We start from the raw sequence: 20,996 nt of genomic DNA on the forward strand, positions 1-20,996 counted from the left end.
AAATATTTTTTAGAAACTTAAAAAGTACCATGTGCACTTTTTAAAGTGGTGGTGCACACCTATAAGCCTAGCAACTCAGGAGGCTGAGGCAGGAGAACTGCTAGTTCAAGTTCAGCCTCAGCAACTTAACAAAGTCCCATGCAACTAGTGAGACCATGTCTCAAAATTTAAAAAAGGACTGGGGATGTGACTCAGTGGTTAAGTACCTCTGGGGTCAATCCTCAGTACCAAAAATAAATAAATAAATAAGTACAAATAAATAAAAAGTATCACATGTCTGCCTGACCATGGTAAAAATAAAATAAAATAAAAATAGTATCAAAAGGGATAAAGAAGTTTCCCTTGCAATCAAAATTCTTGAATCCTTCCACAGAGACAAACTTTTATATCCTTCTGGAAATTTTTAGGGACACAGAAGCACATATAGCTTTTTAAAATGTATTTTTAAAGTACAAGGAGCATGCTACATACATTATAATAAATCTTACCTTTCAGAATATATTTTTAGAGATTTTTTTTCTAAAATATCACTCAGTTCTACCTAATTCTTTCTAATGACTGAGAGTATTCCACAATATGAATGATTATAATTCATTTAACCACTTTTTTATTAATGGGCATTAAAAATTATCAAGTTTTAATTATTATGAAATAGTCACATTGCATGTGTATGTATTTATGTATTTGTTTATTTAAAGGAGATATATGCCTATAATCCTAGTGGCTTGGAAGGCTGAGGCAAGAGGATCACAAGTTCAAAGCCAGCCTCAGTAACTTAGGGAGACCCTGTCTTAAAATATAAAAAAGGGCTAGGGATGTGGCTCAGTGTTAAGAGCCCCTTGGTTCAATCCCTGGCACAAAAATAAATAAATAAGTAAGTAAAATACATACAAATACACATATATGTGATGAATTTCTAGAAATGAAATTGTTGAGTTAAAGAGTATATAATTTTTCAAATTTTGATAGATACTGGCAAATATTAACAAATTACTCTCCAAAGAGGCAGATGGCAGTGACCGACTCTTAATTCTACCCTTATATACTCTTTATCTCAATAATTAGATTGTTACCCTCCTTCCTCTATTTCTTTTACACTATCTGAAGAAGGCCTTTATTCAGGATAACACTCAAGATGCAGAGAGACAGTAAGGGGCTCTGGCCCCTGGACAGATTGACACCATCTCAATGTGGGTTTGGCTGGAGATAAGAGTAAGGAAAGAAAACATCTCCAAAGGATCACCAAACTTTCTGAATCTGTTTAGCAATCCCCACCCCTCCTACTCCCTATACAGAAACATCCCTCAGTTAGCCCAGTACCTTGAATGATGTCATCCTGCCGCTGTAGGATGGGTCGTAGAGGGCGAGTGGACTCTCTATCAGAATACCCCTTTTCAGGGGTCTTGGAGCCACTATTCCCTTCACTGAAGGGTAGGGGCAGGTTCCCAGCATGAACTTGACGTAGCTGTTCAAAATCACTGAGGGCAGCACTCACATCCCAATTCTTTCCTATCAGGAAACAAAGCAAAAAGCAAATTATATACTCAGAGTAGAGAGAAACTGGAGGACAAAAAGACGATATCAAAATTGGTAAAATATATTAATACACATTGCAATCATTATTCTTTCCTTATCCTGTTTTAATTTTCTTTTTTTTTATAGAAAGAAAAACGAATTTATTCACAGTTTGGCCAAACCAGAAATACAGCTATTCTGCATTCCCAGAACCTCACAGTGTTTTAATTTTCTTCAAAATATTTTGATCTAAAATGTCAATTTTCTTCTTCTTCTTCTTCTTCTTCTTCTTCTTCTTCTTCTTCTTCTTCTTCTTCTTCTTCTTCTTCTTCTTCTTCTTTTTTTGTGTGTGTGCCAGGGATTGAATCCAGGGTGCTTACCCACTGAGCCACATCCCCATCCCTTTTTATATTTTATTTAGAGACAGAGTCTCACTGAGTTGCTAAGTGCCTCGCTAATCTGCTGAGCCTGGCTTTGAATCCAAGATCCTCTGCCTCAGCCTCCTAAATTGCTGGGATTACAGGCATATGCTCCAGCTAAAATTTCAATTTTCTTTATATTTATTTTCTATTTCCTTAATAAGCTTCATGAGGTTAGAAACTTTCTCTCTCTAAACTCAAAGGGCCCTCAGAGATCTAAAAACTTTCTTTCATAGATAAAGGAAAAAAATCTTAGAGAAGTGACTTGTTCAAGACACAGCTAGCTTGCACCAGGGCCCAGCAGAACTTAAGCCCAGGTCTCCTTATTCTGGAATCCAAGAGGTTCTTAGCCTAGGTGTAACTCTAGGGTGTTCTAAGCCACTTGAAGTTGTTTATATGAGTGTGTATTTTTCTAGAGAAAGCATTGATAGACATTATCAGCTTACTGAAGATAACCATACCCCCAAACATAAAAATCACTACTCTACTGAAGAAATGCCCCTAGGCGTGGATTGGTTATAATGGATTTTACTGTTGCTTTCTCCAGTTAAATTATTTAATAATTATATACTGCATAATTATTTACACTTTAGTTATTCCATCTACCATTACCTTAATTCAATTCTTATCACCTAGTGTCCCTCATCCAATCCATTCTAAAGAATCCCAGGAGATTCATCTTTCTAAAGCACATTTCTGGTCATTTCGTTCCATGATCAAAATCTTTATGTAATGGCTCACCACTATCTACAGAATAAAGACAAGGCTTCTTTGCGTAATATTCAAGGATTTCTATGACCTGGCCTACTTTTCCACCCTTTTCTCTGAGCTTCAATTTCCTTATCTATGAAAATGCAGATGATAAAATCAGTATTTATACCTCAGGGCTGTTATAAAGATGAAATAAGTTAAAAGAATGTGGAATAGTGCTTGGTATGCAGAAAGCAGGATATATGCATTTACTGCTGTAGCTATTGTTCTTATTCTTATAATTTTCCAGTTAAGCTGTACTAATCATTCATGCTTGATGATTTTATTTTTAAACAATTAAATTCCCCATTTGTTCAACTCCCTCTATTCACTCTTCTCCATTCACCACTGAATAGAACAGGCTAAGATGCTCCCACTGTAGGGTCTCCCCACTGACTATCTACACTGCCTCAAAAGCTCTTTCCTACAATGTATCTACACAGACATCTCCTAATTAGTTTCAAATGTCATATTCTTAATAAGGCCTCCCCTGACTGCCCAATTAAAATCACAAAGCACCTCATCAAACCCTGTGGTTTTCTGAAGCACTCAATACCTTACAATATAATTTAGGCACTCAATAAATATTTGTTAAATAAATGGTAGTTTTTTCTAAGTTCATGAATGAATGAATGAACGAACGAATAACATATCTTGAGCACTGGATCTGTTTTAGTTCCTCATAATTTTCATCTGGTCTTTTTCTTTTTCTTTCTTTTGCAGGGTGGGGTGAGGACTGGGGATTAACTCAGGGGTACTCAACCACTGAGCCACATCTCCAGCCCTATTTTGTCTTTAGAGACAGGGTCTCACTGAATTGCTAAGTGCCTCACTTTTGCTGAGGCTGGCTTTGAACACATGATCCTCCTACCTCAGCCTCCTGAGAGTCTGGGATTACAGGCATGTGCCACCCATGCTGAGGTTGGTTTTTGTTCTTTTTGGAGGGAAATTAACTGGTTTCTCAGCTGCTTATCTCTCTCCCCTCCCTAATTTAGTTTCTCTTTTGTTTTGCTTTTTTGTGGTACTGGGGATTGAACTCAGGTAGAAGGTGTTTTATCACTGAACTATATCCCCAGTCCTTTTTATTAGATTTTAAGACAGGGTCTTGCTAAGTTACTTAGCTCGCCTCAAACTTGCTATCTCCAATTTCAGCCTCTCCTGCTTTAGCTTCCCAAGTAACTAGGATTAAATGTGTGCACCATAGTACACCAGCTTTAATTTTTTTTTTAAAACTACAACCAGAGTTAATATTAAAAGGAAAAAATAAAAGACTAAAAAAGAGACACAAAAAAGAAAATGAGAAAAGGTCCTTTGATTCCTCTTCTAAATTATATTTTAAATCTATCTACTTCTATCTCTATTGCTACCATTATGGTCTAAATCACCATCATCTCTCACATGAACTGTGGCAATATTCTTAACTGATTTTACCAGTGGCCACCTTCTAATCCATTCCACAACCTACAACCAATACACAATTATAAAAACTCAAATTTGATTATGTCACTCCTCTGATTAAAATCCTTCACCAGCTTCCCAGTGAACTTAAAATATAATTTAAATTTACCAAGGCTATCAATCACTACCTCCCTTCCCACACGTTCTACTTCCTTTCAGTCTAATCAGCTGCTCAGATTCTCATCACTCTTCTATCACTCTTCCTATCTTGATCACTATTAGCTACTCTAATGTGGCAAACTCTCTCTCACCATAGGGCCCTTGTGGAAGCTATTTCTCCAGCAAAAAATAATCTCTTCTACATCCTTTTGTCTTGCTATTCCTATTCAGACTTCAGGGTTCAACACAAATATCACTTCCCCCTCTAAGGCCTTTCTGCACTCTGATCTGGACCTAAATCAGACTTCTCCTGTCCCTCCAGTCTCAGCACCCTCAATTTTTCTTTCATTACATGAGTGTACATGCATGCACACATACATTGATAATTTGTTATGTAATTGTTAAGAGCCACACTCTGAAACCAAATTGTTTAAATCCTTCTTCACTTCATGGAAACTCAGTTTTCAAACTTATAACAGAATGTTTGAAAGAATAAACTAATGTATCTCAATTATCTTATACATATCGAACATTTACAGGTATCTGACACATTACAAGAGGAATGGGGAATGGTTAAGGATTATTTTGTTAAAGAGGAGGTTTTTGAGATGAATCTTGAATGAGAAGGAGACTAATGGAGGAAAGGACATTGCACACTTAGGAAACAACCTAACATGGTGAGGGAAAGGTGGTAAGTTAAGCCTGGCTGGAGCAGAGGAAGTAAAGGGAAAAGTAGTAGGAATTGAACATGAAGTAAAGAGAAAAGTCAAATTGAAATCAGTAACCTGGAATTTAAACCCTGATCTTTTCTGTTTCCAAATTCATGCTTTTCCCATGGGTAGCTAAGCAAAAGTCACATTATAATACCTTACTAATGGCTGGCAATCTAAAAAATTGCCTAAGAATCCTAAGTACTTGTCCCTCCTCTGTAGCTTGCCTGTTTGTGCCATTATATAATTTCATCATCTAAAAGCATCATTAATTATACTTATAAACAAATAATCCTATGGACATGATTCCAATCCTTCAGGGCCTTAAATCTAGAATAATCAAACTTATAGCATATATTATATATAAATATAAATAAAAGCAACAAAATAAAAACATTAATTCACTTAATAGAATTACTCATATAAGTAAATAAAGGAAAGAAAGAAAATGGATGATCCCAAATATGAAAATCCAAGTCTTACAGATCTAGATTTGTTTTTGGTTTTGGTTTTGGTTTCTGACTAAAGTAAATTTTCACTTACATTATCTGAATAAACTGACAGTGGAAAAAGCTACCCCAATGCAAAAATAGGATTTGAATTTAAAAATTATGTTGGATCATATACAAAGTAATAATTTAAATGAAGGACTTACTATACTATACACAAAGTATCTTCCTGATCACCTTACATGTTCCAAATCATCCTAACAATAAGCATTACATTTCAGTTTCTTTCTCACCCTTGACTGCTTACCTTCCAGGAGATCACGGGCCAACCCTGGCTCTGCTCCTGTGGAACGGACAAAATCCGACAGGACAGCATCCATGTCCAGGGTCATGTGATCATCAAGTACTTTCAGGCAGCTGGATGAAGGCAGTGCATAGATCAAAATTCAGACCTCTACCTGAGAAGGAAATAAATAAAAAAGGCTCAAATTATACTGGAAAAGGATGATCACAGCCCCCATTTTAGCAGCTTTTTGTGGGGAGGGGAGTACTGGGGATTTAACTTGGGAGCACTCAACCACTGATCCACATCCCCAGCCTATTTTGTATTTTATTTAGAGACAGGGTCTCACTGAGTTGCTTGGCACCTCACTTTTGCAGATGCTGGCTTGAACTCAGGATCCTTCTGTCTCAGCCTCCCAGGCTGCTGGGATTATAGGCGTGTGCCACCGTGCCCAGCTATTTAGCAGCTTCTTAACCAATTGGGGAAAATAACTATCCTAGCTCATAGATTTCAGTTAAATTTTAAAACAAAGCAGCTTCAATTTTATTTTGAAGAATAACATTTTATTTCCTAATTCTTTACTAACAGTCTTCATTCCTACATTAACCACAAACCACTTTTACTAGAGCTTTTCCTCTACTTTTCTAGAGTATTACATTTCTTCGATGAGTCTGCTTATCCAAACTAAAGAGAGAAGCAGCAGACTACCACCCTCAAGAACTCTCCTCTTCGGGCTGCAGCTGTAGCTCAGTGGTAGAGCACTTGTCTAGCATGTATGAGGCACTGAGTTTGATCTTCAGTACCGCATACAAATAAATAAAGTATCGTGTCCATCTACAACAACACAAAAGAACTTTCTACTTATAATGGTCTCTAACATGGCACCTTGTTCATTTCCTTCCTGGTACTTGATATACCCTGAAATTATTTTAATCACTTGCTGTCTAACCATGCCTTTTAATATAGAAGTTTTCTGAAAGCAAGGAATTTGTGTGTCTTGTTCACTACCGTGAAGAGCACATATCACTTGATATTTAGCATGGAGCTTGGCACACAGGACCTCAGCAAATATTTACTGAACAAATAAATGAATGAATACTATACATTGGATAATTTTAGGTTCACTAGTATACTTATGGAAATGAGAGGTATTTAATAAAGTGACTGCCAAAACAATAAGATATTCCGAAAATCCAAGTGGGGATTTCAAAAAAAGTCCATAACAAAAGTCAACCTTTGTCTACTAACTTCATGAATCCAGAAAACATGCCTACCACAAACATGTCTTCCTCTACCCAGAACAAATACTGTCAAGTATGTTCCCTGAAAAAGATCTCTTCTTTCAGTTTTGACTTTAGCAGAAACTATCTATGACCTGAGAGCCTGGCACCAACTCAACATTTCTCTGAGGTTAACAGTCCCAGCTAAGGGAGCAATAACAGAGTGAAGAACAACCTCTGACCAAATTCTGGTAGGTTTATAGCGTTCTGTATCAGAGGATTCATTCATAAAGTCTCCAGATACCACAAGACAGTGCCCTACTATACACACCAATTCCGTCTTTTAGGGAAGGCCAAAAGCAGAATCTCTGATAGCAATATGTGTCTCAAATGATTGTTCAAAATCATTTCCTCCTAAAAGTCTAAAGTCTAAGGATGACTCCCAGAGACTTTTTCTTCATGTCTCCCCACATCCCAGAACACAGCTTGTTTAGTGGTGTGATCAGACCTGATTTTCTGTTTTCCTTAGAAATATTAAGGCAAATAAACAGCAAAGATTTGTGAGTTAAAAAACAGTAGGGGGACTGGGGTTGTGTTCAGCGGTAGAGCACTCACCTAGCACCTGCGAGGCGCTGGGTTCAATCCTCAACAACCACATAAAAAATAAATAAATAAAATAAAGTTAAAAAAAAAAAAAAGAAATACCTAGTCTTTAAAAAAAAATAAGAAAAGAAAAACAGTAGATTGCTGGGCACAGTGGTGCACACCTACACAATCCCAGCAGCTCAGGAGGCTGAGGCAGGAGGATAGCAAGTTCAAGGCCAGCCTCAGCAACTTAGTAAAGCCCTAAGCAACTCAGCAAGACCCTGTCTCTAGATAAAATATGAAAAAGGGCTGGGGATATGACTCAGTGGTTAAGCGCCCCTGAGTTCAATCCTCCCTGGTACCAGAAAAAAAAAAAAAAACAGGTCACTATCATGATTAACATTGGATTTTTTTTTTTTTTTTTTTTTTTTTTGAGAGAGAGAGGGAGGGAAATGGCAAAACAGAAAATATTCTCTATTGTACTGTTCTAGTAGTTTAAGAGATCCATGAGTGCAGGGATATGTTATTCATATTTGTAGCCTACATTTAGTATTATATCTATGATATAGTAAGCAATCTACCAATGTCTGATAAATAAACGATTAAATGACTAAGTGAACTTACACATTAACCACCATTAATCATCACCCACTGAGGCAACCAATCTGAGGCTCAGCAGACCAGAAATTCTAGGCTACTCAGTATCACCTTTCTATTTATAAGGGTCTGTCCTGATCCTAATCTCTTGAAGTTTTCTAGACTCCTTTCTTCAGACATTAGCAGTACTGTTACTATTCCTACCACCTCATACTATTTTTACCTACATCTGTATATATATTAACTGGAGTGACTTTAGTTAGATTACCCACAGGGTTTAGATGAATTCTAAGATCCTTTATAAGTTTAAAGATGAACTTCTTTAGTTCACTACAGTTGCATAAGCTACGTTATTTATATTCTCTTTCAATCTAGGTATTGTTAATACCTAATTTACTTTAGTTTCAATATCATAATTACCAGGAAGGGCTAGTAATACATGAAAAACTTTTGGTCTAAGATACTTCAAATTCAAAATGTCAAGTTATAAAGCAAATCAGTTTCTTACATTCTACACTTAAGAATTAAATTATCGGGCTGGGGTTGTGGCTCAGAGATAGAGCACTCGCCTACAATGTGTGAGGCATTGGGTTCGATCCTCAGTCACCTAAAAAGAAAAAGGAAAAAAAAAAAGATATTGTGTCCACCTACAACTAAAAAGTAAAAAAAAGAATTAAATTCTTTTAGGATTCATACGTGCACCAGGTGTGGTGGCACATACGAAGCTGAGGCAGGAGTTTCACAAGTTCAAAGCCAACCTCAGCAACTTAGTGAGGACCGAGGCAACTCAGCAAGACCCAGTATCAAAATTAAAAAAATAAAAAGGGCTGGGGATATGGCTCAGTGGTTAAGCACCCCTTGGTTCAATCTCTGGTACAAAAAAAAAGAATAATAATTCACAGGAGAGTGAATGGCTTTCCCTTCCAGGCAAGAATAAAGGCAATAATTCCTTCTCCAAAGATCACTTTAATTGGTCACTGGAAATGGTATAGCAACACAAGTAACTTAAACACATGAATAATCCAAATGAAGAAAACAGCTACAAAATGAATTTCAATTTTCTCTCAAAAATAGAGTCAACAGTAAAGCTACTTTAATAACTTTCTGAAAGAAATAGGAAATACACAATAAGCACACAAAAAGCAAACAGCAAAAAAGTGCTCAGCAGAAAGAAGACTTACTGGGCACAGTGGCACAGAACTGTAATCCCATCTACTTGGGGGCTGAGGTAGTAGGATTACAAGTTCAAGGCCAGCCTGGGCAACTTAACAAGACTCCTTCTCAAAATAAAACGTAAAAAGGGTTGGGGATGCAGCTCAGTGGTACAGTGTCCCAGGATTCAATCCCCAGTAGAAAAGAAAGAAAGAACACTTGACTAAGCCACAGGCATGCAGACAATTTCCCAGCCAGACACAGGCTGGAGAGAAGCAAAAGAAACCATCAGTGAGTGCCCTGGCATCACAGATCTCATGTGTCAACTCAATAGGTAGGTCATTCTTTCAAAAAACATTTTTTAAACATAATAACTTGGAGGTCTGACATTATCTAGAAAGACTTGCTCTTCAGCAAAAATATGAAAACTAAAGCAAACTTCTTGGCAACATATTCTTACATTTGTGTCTCTAGTTGCGTGCCAGGGACTCCACCTAACTCCTTCCAACAGGAGAGGAGATGAGCTTTTGTTATATCACCAACACCTGGCTTAAGCTTCTCAAATTCTAAATGGGGACATTAAAGCCATGACAACACTCACAGCCTTAGGCTCTGTGTCAGCACACAGGAAGGAAAAAAAAAAAAAAACTAAAAAAAACTAAACTACAACATAAAACACTTGCTTTTAACCTTTCAAATAAAACAGAGGATGCACTCAAATATTTGTTGATTGGTGTAAAGACAGATCTCAAATGGAGTCAAAATCCTCCAATCTTCCAAAGGCAAAGGCCTTTAGCAATTATTTAATCTAACTTTGATTCCATGCAAGAATCTTTTTCTCAACATTTCTGACAGATAAACATCTAGTCTTCACTTGAACACAAGTTCTGACAGGGAACTCATTACTTTGCCATGATATCCATTTTATTGTTGGACAGTTCCAATTGTTAGAAAATGCTTTTCTAAACAAAACAAAAAAAAAAAAAGCAGACTCCCTCCCCCTGTAACTTACATATAATGGTTCTTATTTTGTTCCCTAGAACAATAAAAACTGACCACATGCATGGAATTTTCATGGAAAATTATTAGATAAAGCTTCCTTTTCATAACACTTGTAGATCAACTCTGCAATATTATCATGAGCCAGGCTTTATTTTACAAAAGCCTTCCTTACATCAATACTTGCTTGTATCTGTATTCATTTGTAAATGTTTGTGCTGACTCTATAGTATAAATTCAACACCTTGAATAAATGAAGTACATTGTGCAAAATTCACTTGTTGCCAACTTTGTTTCTTCTCACTCCTACTTCCACTTCCATGCCCTCTTGAAATGACAGCAATCAAGAATAAAAACTAACAAGTTAGTTAAGAACTTTCAAAAATGTTCCCTTATTCAACAAGACTGCAACTGGTCTCATTATATCCAATTTACAAATATAGAAACAGACAAACAAAAAGCCTTGACAAGTCAGGTGGATGGCCCTAAGTCTGAACCTCTGATATTTCTGTGAGACCACACTGCTTCCCAAGGGATTAGGGCGTTATTGATTCCAGGAACTGTACTGATTCTTAACCACTTCTTTCTTTGACTATAGGAAAGAGCTGTACCTAACACACTGATTAAAGACCTGCCTTGAATTTTCCTCACTCTAAATTTGTCATATTCCTTAGCAATTTTAACACCCATCTACATAATCTATCCATAATCTCCACTGCAAAAATTCACTTCCTGAAACTATATCACCTTTAAACCTTTTTTTATTTTTATTTTTTTAGTTGTTGATGGACCTTTAATCATTTATTTATATGCAGCGCTGAGAACTGAACTCAGTTCCTCACACATTTGAGGTAAGCAATCTATCACTAAGCCACAACCCCAGCCCCACATCACCTTTGAATCTTAAAACTCTTAACATCTTACTCTAACACAACCTCACTTTTATCCAGCTTTTCCTCACTACTTCGAAACTTGCTTTCTAAGACATTCAATCTCTTAACCATCATATTCATTAATTCAATACAAATTCATGGGGTGCCTACTGTATATTAGATACCATGCTCAAGAATAAACACACAACACAATCCTCATCCTTACAAAGTTTCCAGTATGGAAGGGGGAAAAATCACAAAATTTCAAAAAATTATAATAAAGAAATGTTGGGGAGAGGAATGTTATCTCCTATAAGGAGTCAAGAAAAGCTTCCCCAAAAAGCAATGTTTCACCTAAGAAATGTAGAATAAATAGCAATTGAGAGACAAACTGGGATAGGAAAAATGTTCCAAGCAGTTTAAACATATACCAAAATTTTGCAGCAGGAAGGAACATAGAGGTGAGAATGGTGGAAAATGAGGAAAAGATCATGCTGATTATAGTGAGTCTAGTTTGGAGGGAGCACAGCAGACTGAGGGAGAATTGGTTAGGAAATCACTACAAGAGATGCACTAGACTAGAAAGATAGCAAAGACTGCGAAGAGTAGAAAATTCCCTTCTTGCATAAACAGAAAGTGAAACCAATGATTTAGGGCTGGGGATGTAGCTCAGTGGTAACATCTAGCATGTAGAAGGCCCTGGGTTCAATCCCTGTCACCACAAAAGTTTAAAAAAGGCGGGGGGGGGGGGGGAAGGATAGGAAGGGGGATAAGAAAAGGTTGATGGAGTGATCATTTATTAATATCTCTGTGAAAACCAGGGACTGCTGAGCAAACAAGATCACATAATCTTGCAGAATAGTATACTACAGACATGGTACTGTCACCTTTTCACTGAAAGACCACTGTCTTTTCTTGACTTTGTTACCTCAACTAGTCTTCTCAGCTACTATCTATCACACCACTTCATCATTTTCCTGATCCTCCCAGTCAATTCATACCACATTGATAACTCCTGGAAAATGACCTTGCTTTCCACTTCACAGAAAAAAGTTCCAAAACAAACAAACAAACAAACAAACAAAAACAAAACAAACAAACAAGGGGACCCTTTAGGTTTCTCCCCTGCCCTATGTGTGGCTTACTGTTCCCCTTTCCTGTAAAACTCCTTAGATTATGTTCACTTACACTACTTTCTCAACCCATGTTCAGTCCTCAACTAAAATGAGCACTGACTTATGTTAAAATCATGCAATCCTCCTTATTGTTCATCTCCTTGTAGCCTCCCAGGTCACCTTGGTGAACTCTCCTGTGCCTACACTAAAGGTTGGCACACTCACAGTTCTAGTCTTAGGTCTTCTGTCTTCTCATTTTACATCATCCCCATGAGAAACTTCATTCATGCCCTGAGCACCCAAAACCCACAGACACTTCAAACTCAACATGATAAAAACATGAGCTCACTTTCTCATCTGCTGCCACCCTCTTGAACTATTCCTCTTCTAGTATGGCCTATTCTGGCAAATGGTACCACATCATCCCAGGCACTCAAGCCATAAGCCTGGGGGCCAACCTGCACTTTTCTCTCTTCCCTCATATTCACAAATCTTTTTCAAAGCTCTACTATTTTGTTTTTAAAGGTCTCTCAAATCCATCCAAGGCCTTTCATAGGCTCTCTTTTTATTCCATCTCAATTTTCATAACCTGGACCCAGAAAACGGATTCTTAACGTCTTCCTCTTATTCTCTAAACATTAATCAGCCTTCTACAAGTATCCACCATGAAGAATTTAAAACATGATAGCATCATAGCCCACTGCTCTAAATTCCTTAATACCTCTTCAATAACATCCAAATTTCTATACACCATAAACAAGGCCCTTCATCACCTGGTTCTTCCTCTCATTATTTCCCCAAGTATACTATATGCTATATACTATATACTATATGCTTTGCATATACTGTTTCAAATTTCAGTTCCTTTGCATATACAAGTTTTTACCTCTTTAAGACTAATTTGAGTGCTACTTCATTTATAAAACCTTCTCTGACTTCCCAAGTTAAACCATCCACTTCATTTGGTGACCCCACTGCATCTTGTACTCTACCTCTATAATTTTATCATAGTTCATGGCATTTGTGCTTATTTACTTTTGTCTCCCCGCTAAACCAGAGGCAATTTGAGGGCAAAAATCTTGTCATGTGCATCCTGTATCCTAGCATTCAAGCACCAGCAGGAGCTTGACTTTTATTCAGATAAATTGAAGTGTGTTTGTACAACAGCCAACTGCACATACATACCCACCAGTGTTGCACACAGCCAAGTCTAAAACAGTGGCTCTTCTCAAAGACATTTGCTTAAGATTGTTATATGATTTTATTTACAAAAGCTTTCTCTTCCTAACATTGTTCATCTCAAACTAATTATCAGATAGTAAAATCAGCCTATAGGCACTGAGTACCCAACTACTTATTAACAGAAAAAAAATGACCCCAAATCAAATACTGATGGTAGATAACAGACCACTGTTAAGATGCCTGAGAAACTACTGATCCTACATTCTCTCATTTACAACATCCCCCAAAGCGTCCACATTCTCGCTGCATATCCACTTCCCTGGCTCCACCAGAGCTGCATCAGAGCTGCTTCTGAGTCCTCTCTAACTCACTGGAAAACCGCAACTTCAAGACTGTCAAGAATTTTCAAAGGTCAGACACTCCTCCATGTCTATGAAGTCAGCTCCAAGGAATCCAGACAAAGAGAGAGGAGAGACAGAGGCACTTTGAAATTTCACACAATTCTCATTAGGTGAGAGGGACTGATGAATGATTGTCTTGGCAGACTGCTTTTGGTTAAAACTGGTCTTTACAACAAAAGAAAACAGACCCTTCTTAGAAAGAAAATATGACCAAACTGCACTCTAAACGGGCCTAGGTAACACTAAATATTACAACCCAGAGGTAATAAGATGGGTCCTAAGGAAGGGAAGAAGGGAAAGAAAGTAGTAGATGTTAAAGTTTTCGACATTTTTAAAATTTAGAATTCCAAACACCTCTTAAAAGGTTTGTGTCATTATCCCCACATTATACATGAAAATGCCAAATAAAGCTCAAGAAGGTTAGGTTATATACTCAAGGTAAAATGTTGTAGAACCAGGATTTTTATGAACCCACCTGACTCCAGAGATCATACCACACTTAATCTGGGGAGGAAAACTGAAAAAACATGGGCAGTCCATCCACCAGAAATCCATTCTCACTTCTTCAATGCCTCTCAACTCTGATTTGCGAAAAAGAATTGACCCTGGATTTAGACAAATCTGATTTCAAATCTAGGGCTGGGGATATGGTGGAGTGGTAGAGTGCTTGCCTGGCATGCCCAAAGCTCTGGGTTCGATCCCTAGCACCAAAAAAAAATAATAATAATAATAAAATTCCTGAACTACTACTTTAGGACTATATAACAAAGGTTAATATAACTATTTTCTGCCTCATTTTTTTATTTATAAAAGTGGGAGAAATATCTGTGTTATCAGATCTCTTGTCAGGAGTAAATAATGTAAGATATAAAAAGCCTGTGCATGTATGAATATGGCATAATCCCACTATTATTTATAATTAGAATGCACTAATCAAACAATAAAAAATAGGGGCAGGGATTGTGACTCAGCGGTGGAGCACTAGCCTAGCCCGGGCAGGACCTGGGTTCGATCCTCAGCACCATATAAATATAAAGGCATTGTGTTGTGTCCATCTACACCTAAAAATATATATTACAATAAGTCCTCAAAAATGTCAGCTGCTTCTTTTTCCACTCATTCTTCCCACATACTATGCTTCATTCCACTGGTGCCAACACAGCTCCCTATAGCTTTCTGTGTGTGTATGTGTATGTTGCTGGGGATCAAACTCAGGGTCTCACACATGCTAGGCAAGCACTCTGTATCCAGAGTTTCTCTACCACTCCCAAACAAACCATTTTCCATTTTCTTTTCTTCCCTCTGCCCCACCCCCCACCCACCCCCCCTACCAGGGATTGAAACCAGGGTATTTAACCACATCCCCAATCCTTTTTTTCATTTTTTGAGATAGGGCCTCACTTAACTGCTGAGCCTGGTCTTGAACTTGCAATATTCTTGCCTCAGCTTCCCAAGTCACTGGGATTGCAGGCTTATGCCACAGCATCTGGCCCTACAACCATTTTCATAGTATAGTCTTAACATACAAATAATGCTCAGTCTAGCATTCCCATTCACATCTTTCAATGCAAATCTTCAATAAAACATCTTAAAGGGGCTCCTGGAATGGTTCAGAGTACTTGTCAACTGGCATTTGTCAGTTCAGTGACACTGATAAAAATCTTGCTTGGATTACAGTTATTTGAGAAATTTAATAATTTGGAAGGTTTCTACAATGGCAGTGACCTTTGGAAAAATAGGGGCAGGAAGAGTTATCATAGAGAAATTCGTTTGTTATTATAATATTGGCACAACAGTAGCTTGAAAAGAAACAGAAATTATGTTAATGTTTATTTTTTTTAGATCCAGACCAGCTTGTCTATTTTCCACAAACACTGAATTTCTTCTTTTTCTTTTCAGTTAGGGCTAATTATAGTCCATGTTTGTGTTCTCAATAAATTCAACTTTTCTAAGAATATCTATCTGCAAAAACAAAAGTTCTACTTGAGACTTTAAAGATTCTAATTACTGAATTTTTAACACAAAAAGAAAAAAAGATGAAACTACAAATCAACAGAGGCTAGACTAATAGAAAAACACACTATTTCTCTGGAACCAATCCTCAAACATTCAGTAATTGGCAACCTTTTCTGCCTTGCTCGATTCCTAATCATTGGTTATTTCACTGTCAATTATAGAATTTCCATGCAAGGGGAAAAATCAGGAAAAAAAAAAAAAAAACAGAACTTCAAATTACTATACAATCTGTTCTTACTTATCCACAGGAAATTAATTCATTTTATAAATTTCTTTTGGTAAATTCATTTCCCTCAGCATATGACTACTGACAAATTTTTTAAAAACCTACATTAGAAAAAATAAATTTGCCTTTTATAAAATTATATAATTCAATTCAAAGACAGATTTTTATTACTATGATTCTTTATTATTAAAATTTCCACCTTTAAGTTCCACAGTTCCATCACTGCTGGGATACCTAAGGCTTATTTGAACTCCTAATAGGTCCAATATGTAAAACATCTACTTGGCATTTGCTACTGCATGCTGTTTATAAATTGGCCTTTGGGACTCTCATACCTTAATGCTCCAATTTGATTATCAAAATTTGCCAAATTGGCTTGGGAGGCAAATAAAAGAGAGAAACTACAGTCTTTCTTATCATTAAGGCAATCTGGTCTGATAGGAGAAATATAAACATAAGTCTACCAGGGCAGAGAAAGGAACTTCACTAGGACCAATTAGGGAAGCTTCTCAAATTTTTAGCTCAGTCTTTAAGGATGGGTAGGAACTCAAGATAGAATTAAGTTACTTGATGTTGGTTCCTTTCTTTTATACTTTAAAAAACTGTAAACAGACCTAACACATTGCTTAGTATATAGCAGAACAAATGTTTAGGGTCCTAAATTATTCATGCTAGTCCATGTGTGTGGTTAACTGAGAACTATCTATACCTAAAACAGGCTTGTGAATTACTTACTGGTTTCAAATATTTAGTGGTTTCAGATCTGCCCCACCCATCTGTATAATCAAGGTCTATATGAACAAATGTAAAATATTTGCACAGCTAGCTATCTGATCACTACGTATCTTCTCTTCTGTTGTTATTTTTGTTTTTAAAATATTCTGACAAGTAATAGCCTCAAGACAAAAAATTTAAAACTTAAATACTGTTTGAGGTCTTTAATTCTGTCTTTTCTGATAGAAAACATATACACAGGGGGCTGGGGATGTGGCTCAAGCGGTAGCACGCTCGCCTGGCATGCGTGCGGCCCGGGTTTGATCCTCAGCACCACATACAGACAAAGATGTTGTGTCCGCCGAAAACTAAAGAATAAATATTAAAATTCTCTCTCTCTAAAAAAAAAAGAAAAGAAAACATATACACAGAGAAATTCATAAAGCCTATATGATACTCAGAGAGCAAGGAAGTTGCACCTAGGTATTCTGACTCTGACACAGAGTTCATATCAGTTCTAAATTTGGTATAAATGATTACCCTACAGGCTAAAGAAAACTCCTAATATTTTGCTTTTAAAAACACTTTACATACTCATCCACAATGTCCCCTAGCCATTACCATCCTTCCTACCCACCCCCTGCCAATCCGACAGATTTACACATTTTTTTCAGCTTGGAGTTCAAAAGCACAAACTCTACCCCAGGGTATCCAAAGCACTAGTAATATTTTTTTTTTCTTTCAGAAACAACCAAGTCTCTTATATTTCTACACCTAAAATTATTTATGAGCATTGATACCATCTGACAATTCCAGTCTACCAAGAACATTCAATATACACTTCTATTATTTACATAATTAACATTTCACATTCAAGTATTATGTGGAACAAACTTGGTGGGAAGGTATAGAAAACAGTTGGTTTTCCTTGTGTGGCACTTTGAAATCGTACTTTCAGAACTAGAATGTCAGAGAACATTTCATTCCATGCTCTCAAGTTGCAGATGACAAGAACATACAAACCAGGCAAATGAGATTTGTCCAAAGTCACAGAGTTAACTAGTGGTAAAACTAGGTATAGAAAATAAAGTTGATGACTCCCATTCCATTTATTTGACTGCACTTCTATCACTAGCTCTCAATTTTCCACACATTATCCATTAAAACTGCCTTTCTCCCTACCACTCAGCTAAATCTCTTCTGCAAGTATGTACCAAAGAAAATGATGTGTACTTAGGAAATTCAATCATTCGAGCAAAACAGTTTCAAGAAAGGAAATCATCTATAAAGAAAATCATGAAGGGATGAGAAAATCAAATCATCTTTTTTTTTTTTTTGCTCATCACCACTTTAGATATAAAATGGATTTAGATGTATTCTACAACATTATATCCCTAAAGTCTGAAGTTTCACAGCAAAGGAGTGAGACAATTATGTTTCACATAGGGATAATTTTTCTTCTTTTTTTTTTTTTACTATTGATAGTGCAAAGCTATAATATACTTCTCATTATTCAAAAATCATTGCTATAGCTAAAGTTTGAACATAAAATAAAACCAAGAGAAATATTATTATTTTATTTTTTATTATTATTATTATTTTAATTGCCTTTCTTTAATTTTTAACATAGAACTTTTTTTTTACCCAAAAGTATAAAAATAAAAAACATCAAAGCAATAATTTTTCCTACATTCACATTTATTCAAGTTTATCTGTGGAAAAGTAACATTCCTCTTTTTTTCAGGAAGAGCCACCTTTAGCATAGTGGGACCCACGTCACTGCCATCCTGGATGAAAATTTAACCTTCTAACCTAATTGTTCAAATAGCACTTATTAAGGACCCATCATCCCTGCTTTCTAGAAGTTCATCTATTAGGCTGGTTACAGGAAAACCCCAAGATAGGTATCAACTAACTTCCTTTCTTCAACAAAGATATACTGCGTACCAGGAACCAGAGTCAGAAAAACATGAAGAAATTGTATAAGGTAAGAGAGGTCTTTTCAAAATTTAGTATTTAGATGTTAGTAAACATCTCTACTTTTTTTGATTATTAAAATCATACGTTCCTCACCAAGAATGCTAATCATTAGAAGATGATGACAGTACGGCCAGGCACAGTGATGCACACCTGTAATTCCAGCAGCTCCAGGGAGGGAGGCTGAGACAGGAGGATCTCGAGTTGAAAGCCAGCCTCAGCAACTTATTGATGCCCTAAACAACTCAGCAAGACCCTGTTTCTAAATAAAAGGGCTGGGGATATGACTCAGTGGTTAAGCACCTCTGAGTTTAATCCTCAGTATAAGAAATAAATTTAAGGGCTGGGGATGTGGCTCAAGTGGTAGTGCGCTTGCCTGGCATGCGTGTGACCCGGGTTCAATCCTCAGCACCACATACAAACAAAGATGTTGTGTCCGCCGAAAACTAAAAAATAAACATTAAAAAATTCTCTCTCTCTAAAAAGAAATAAATTGGTTTAGCGGTGGGTTTTTTTTTTTTTTTTTTTTTTCTTTTTGCAGGGGGAGTGGGAGGGAGGCCGGCAATGCTGGGGATTGAACCCAGGAATGTTCTACCACTTAAACTATATCCCTTAGCCCTTTTTATTTTTAATTTGAGATAGGGTCTTACTAAATTGCCAAGGCTGGCTTCCAATTTGTGATTCTCCTGGCGAAGGCTCCCAAGTACCTGGGAATACACCATGCACAGTTTGACTGCAAAGTCTTTTTGCTTTTTTTTCCTTTTGGTATTGGGGATTTAAATCAGGGGTGCTCTACCATTAAATTACATCCCCAGCTTCCTCGTTTTTTAAAAAATGTTTATTTTGAAACAGGATCTCCCTAAATAACTGAGACTGGCCTGGAACTTGTGTGCCGCAGTCTCTGGCTGGGCACAAATCACGAGTCTCCACACAGCTTGTAGATTCAAACAGCAATTCTTTATTTTCGAACTCACACCTGCCATCTACAAACACGCTCTGGGGGAATCCACGTTCTCTGCCCAAATCCACTTCGCATGGGCTTCTGTCTCCCAAAATATACTGTCTTACCCTAAGCACTCAAGAGGAACTCAGCAGCAGGATACGCCCTATTCTAAAGGGGGAACACCCTAATCTCCTATTATGCTAAACTGCCCTATTCTAAAGGGGGAACACCCTAATCTCCTATTATGCTAAACTGCCCTATTCTAAAGGGGGAACACCCTAAACACGGATCCTGCCCTGGTCCTTGAGCAAGGTCACCTTTCAGAAGTCCTTCCACTAGACAGCATGGGAGTAAGCTGGCAAGGAATTTGTCATACCTACTTGGCTGATGGCTCCCAGCACTTGTGATTCTCCTGCCTTAACTTCCTGAGTTGCTGGGATTACAGGCAAGCACCACCACACCTGACTTGTAAAATCTTCTGATAACAACACTCAAGCAAATATTTTAGTCAAAGGCACTGTTTCCTTAATCTTACCAAAGGGAAGTCCGTACAGATACTGATCTGGACTAATACGTTTTGTAATTATCTATTATAAAAGATCCATATTATAGGAATGTGAATAATCTTACCCTGAAATTGGGAGGAGTTATTTCCTATGTTGACAGACGCTTCCAGTAGAATACCTCTAAGCCTCAAAAGTAAAGAATGACAAATCCTGTTAAACTTTCTTGCATCATACAGACTGGGTCAAAGTAGTATAAGTAACCTTCACAATGACATAGCACCAGGACAAGTTAGAATGACAGGTCTTTGCTTTTCCTTCTCCCTTCCATGAAAAATACAAAAGTACATTAGTCATCTGGCAAATATTTCATTGCCCTTTGAGTCTTTCTCCTTGAAATTAATCCAAGAAACCAACCCTTCTAAGAATGAGTTGTATCGCATTATTATTTTCAGTGGTGGTAGTAGTGACAGCAACAACTGTTTGCTTTGCAATTCATAAAATACTTTCAAATATATTAGCTCATTCACTGAAAAAAAATGGAGAGGGGATAAAAGGAAATAACATAGGCAACTATCTCAAACATCAAAAATCAAACCCAGCTTAAACAGAACCAAAGGGTCAAGAAGTTACTTCTGTCAAAAAATCATATGACTGACTTTATCAAAGCCACAAGTGTACCCTTAAATCATGCACTTAAATAAGAGGTTTAATTGATTCAATCTGTAAAGTTAATATTATAATCTCTGTAAGAATCTAATATTAAAAACCTTTGTTACCCAATTACTTTGCCAAATGCTTTACTCAAAGC

The 20,996-nt window shown here is 36.9% G+C and overlaps 1 protein-coding gene across 3 annotated transcripts in view; it reads right to left on the minus strand.

Moving 5' to 3' along the window:
* The window catches only part of Otud7b (OTU deubiquitinase 7B), a 55,768-nt gene that overhangs the window by 19,407 nt on the left and 15,365 nt on the right, over positions 1-20,996 (minus strand). For 2 of the 3 annotated variants that reach the window (XM_076861724.1, XM_076861725.1), the window contains exons 2-3: positions 5,708-5,858; positions 1,321-1,509 (exon numbers count right to left, since the gene is read on the minus strand). In XM_076861724.1, the coding sequence (XP_076717839.1) occupies positions 1,321-1,509; positions 5,708-5,792 (274 nt within the window). In that variant the 5' untranslated portion in view covers positions 5,793-5,858. Of the gene's footprint in view, positions 1-1,320; positions 1,510-5,707; positions 5,859-20,996 lie in introns of those variants that run through there. The other variant, XM_076861727.1, reaches the window with a different exon arrangement.

Source organism: Callospermophilus lateralis, chromosome 7, assembly GCF_048772815.1.
Source record: "Callospermophilus lateralis isolate mCalLat2 chromosome 7, mCalLat2.hap1, whole genome shotgun sequence".
Taxonomy (NCBI): Eukaryota; Metazoa; Chordata; class Mammalia; order Rodentia; family Sciuridae; genus Callospermophilus; species Callospermophilus lateralis.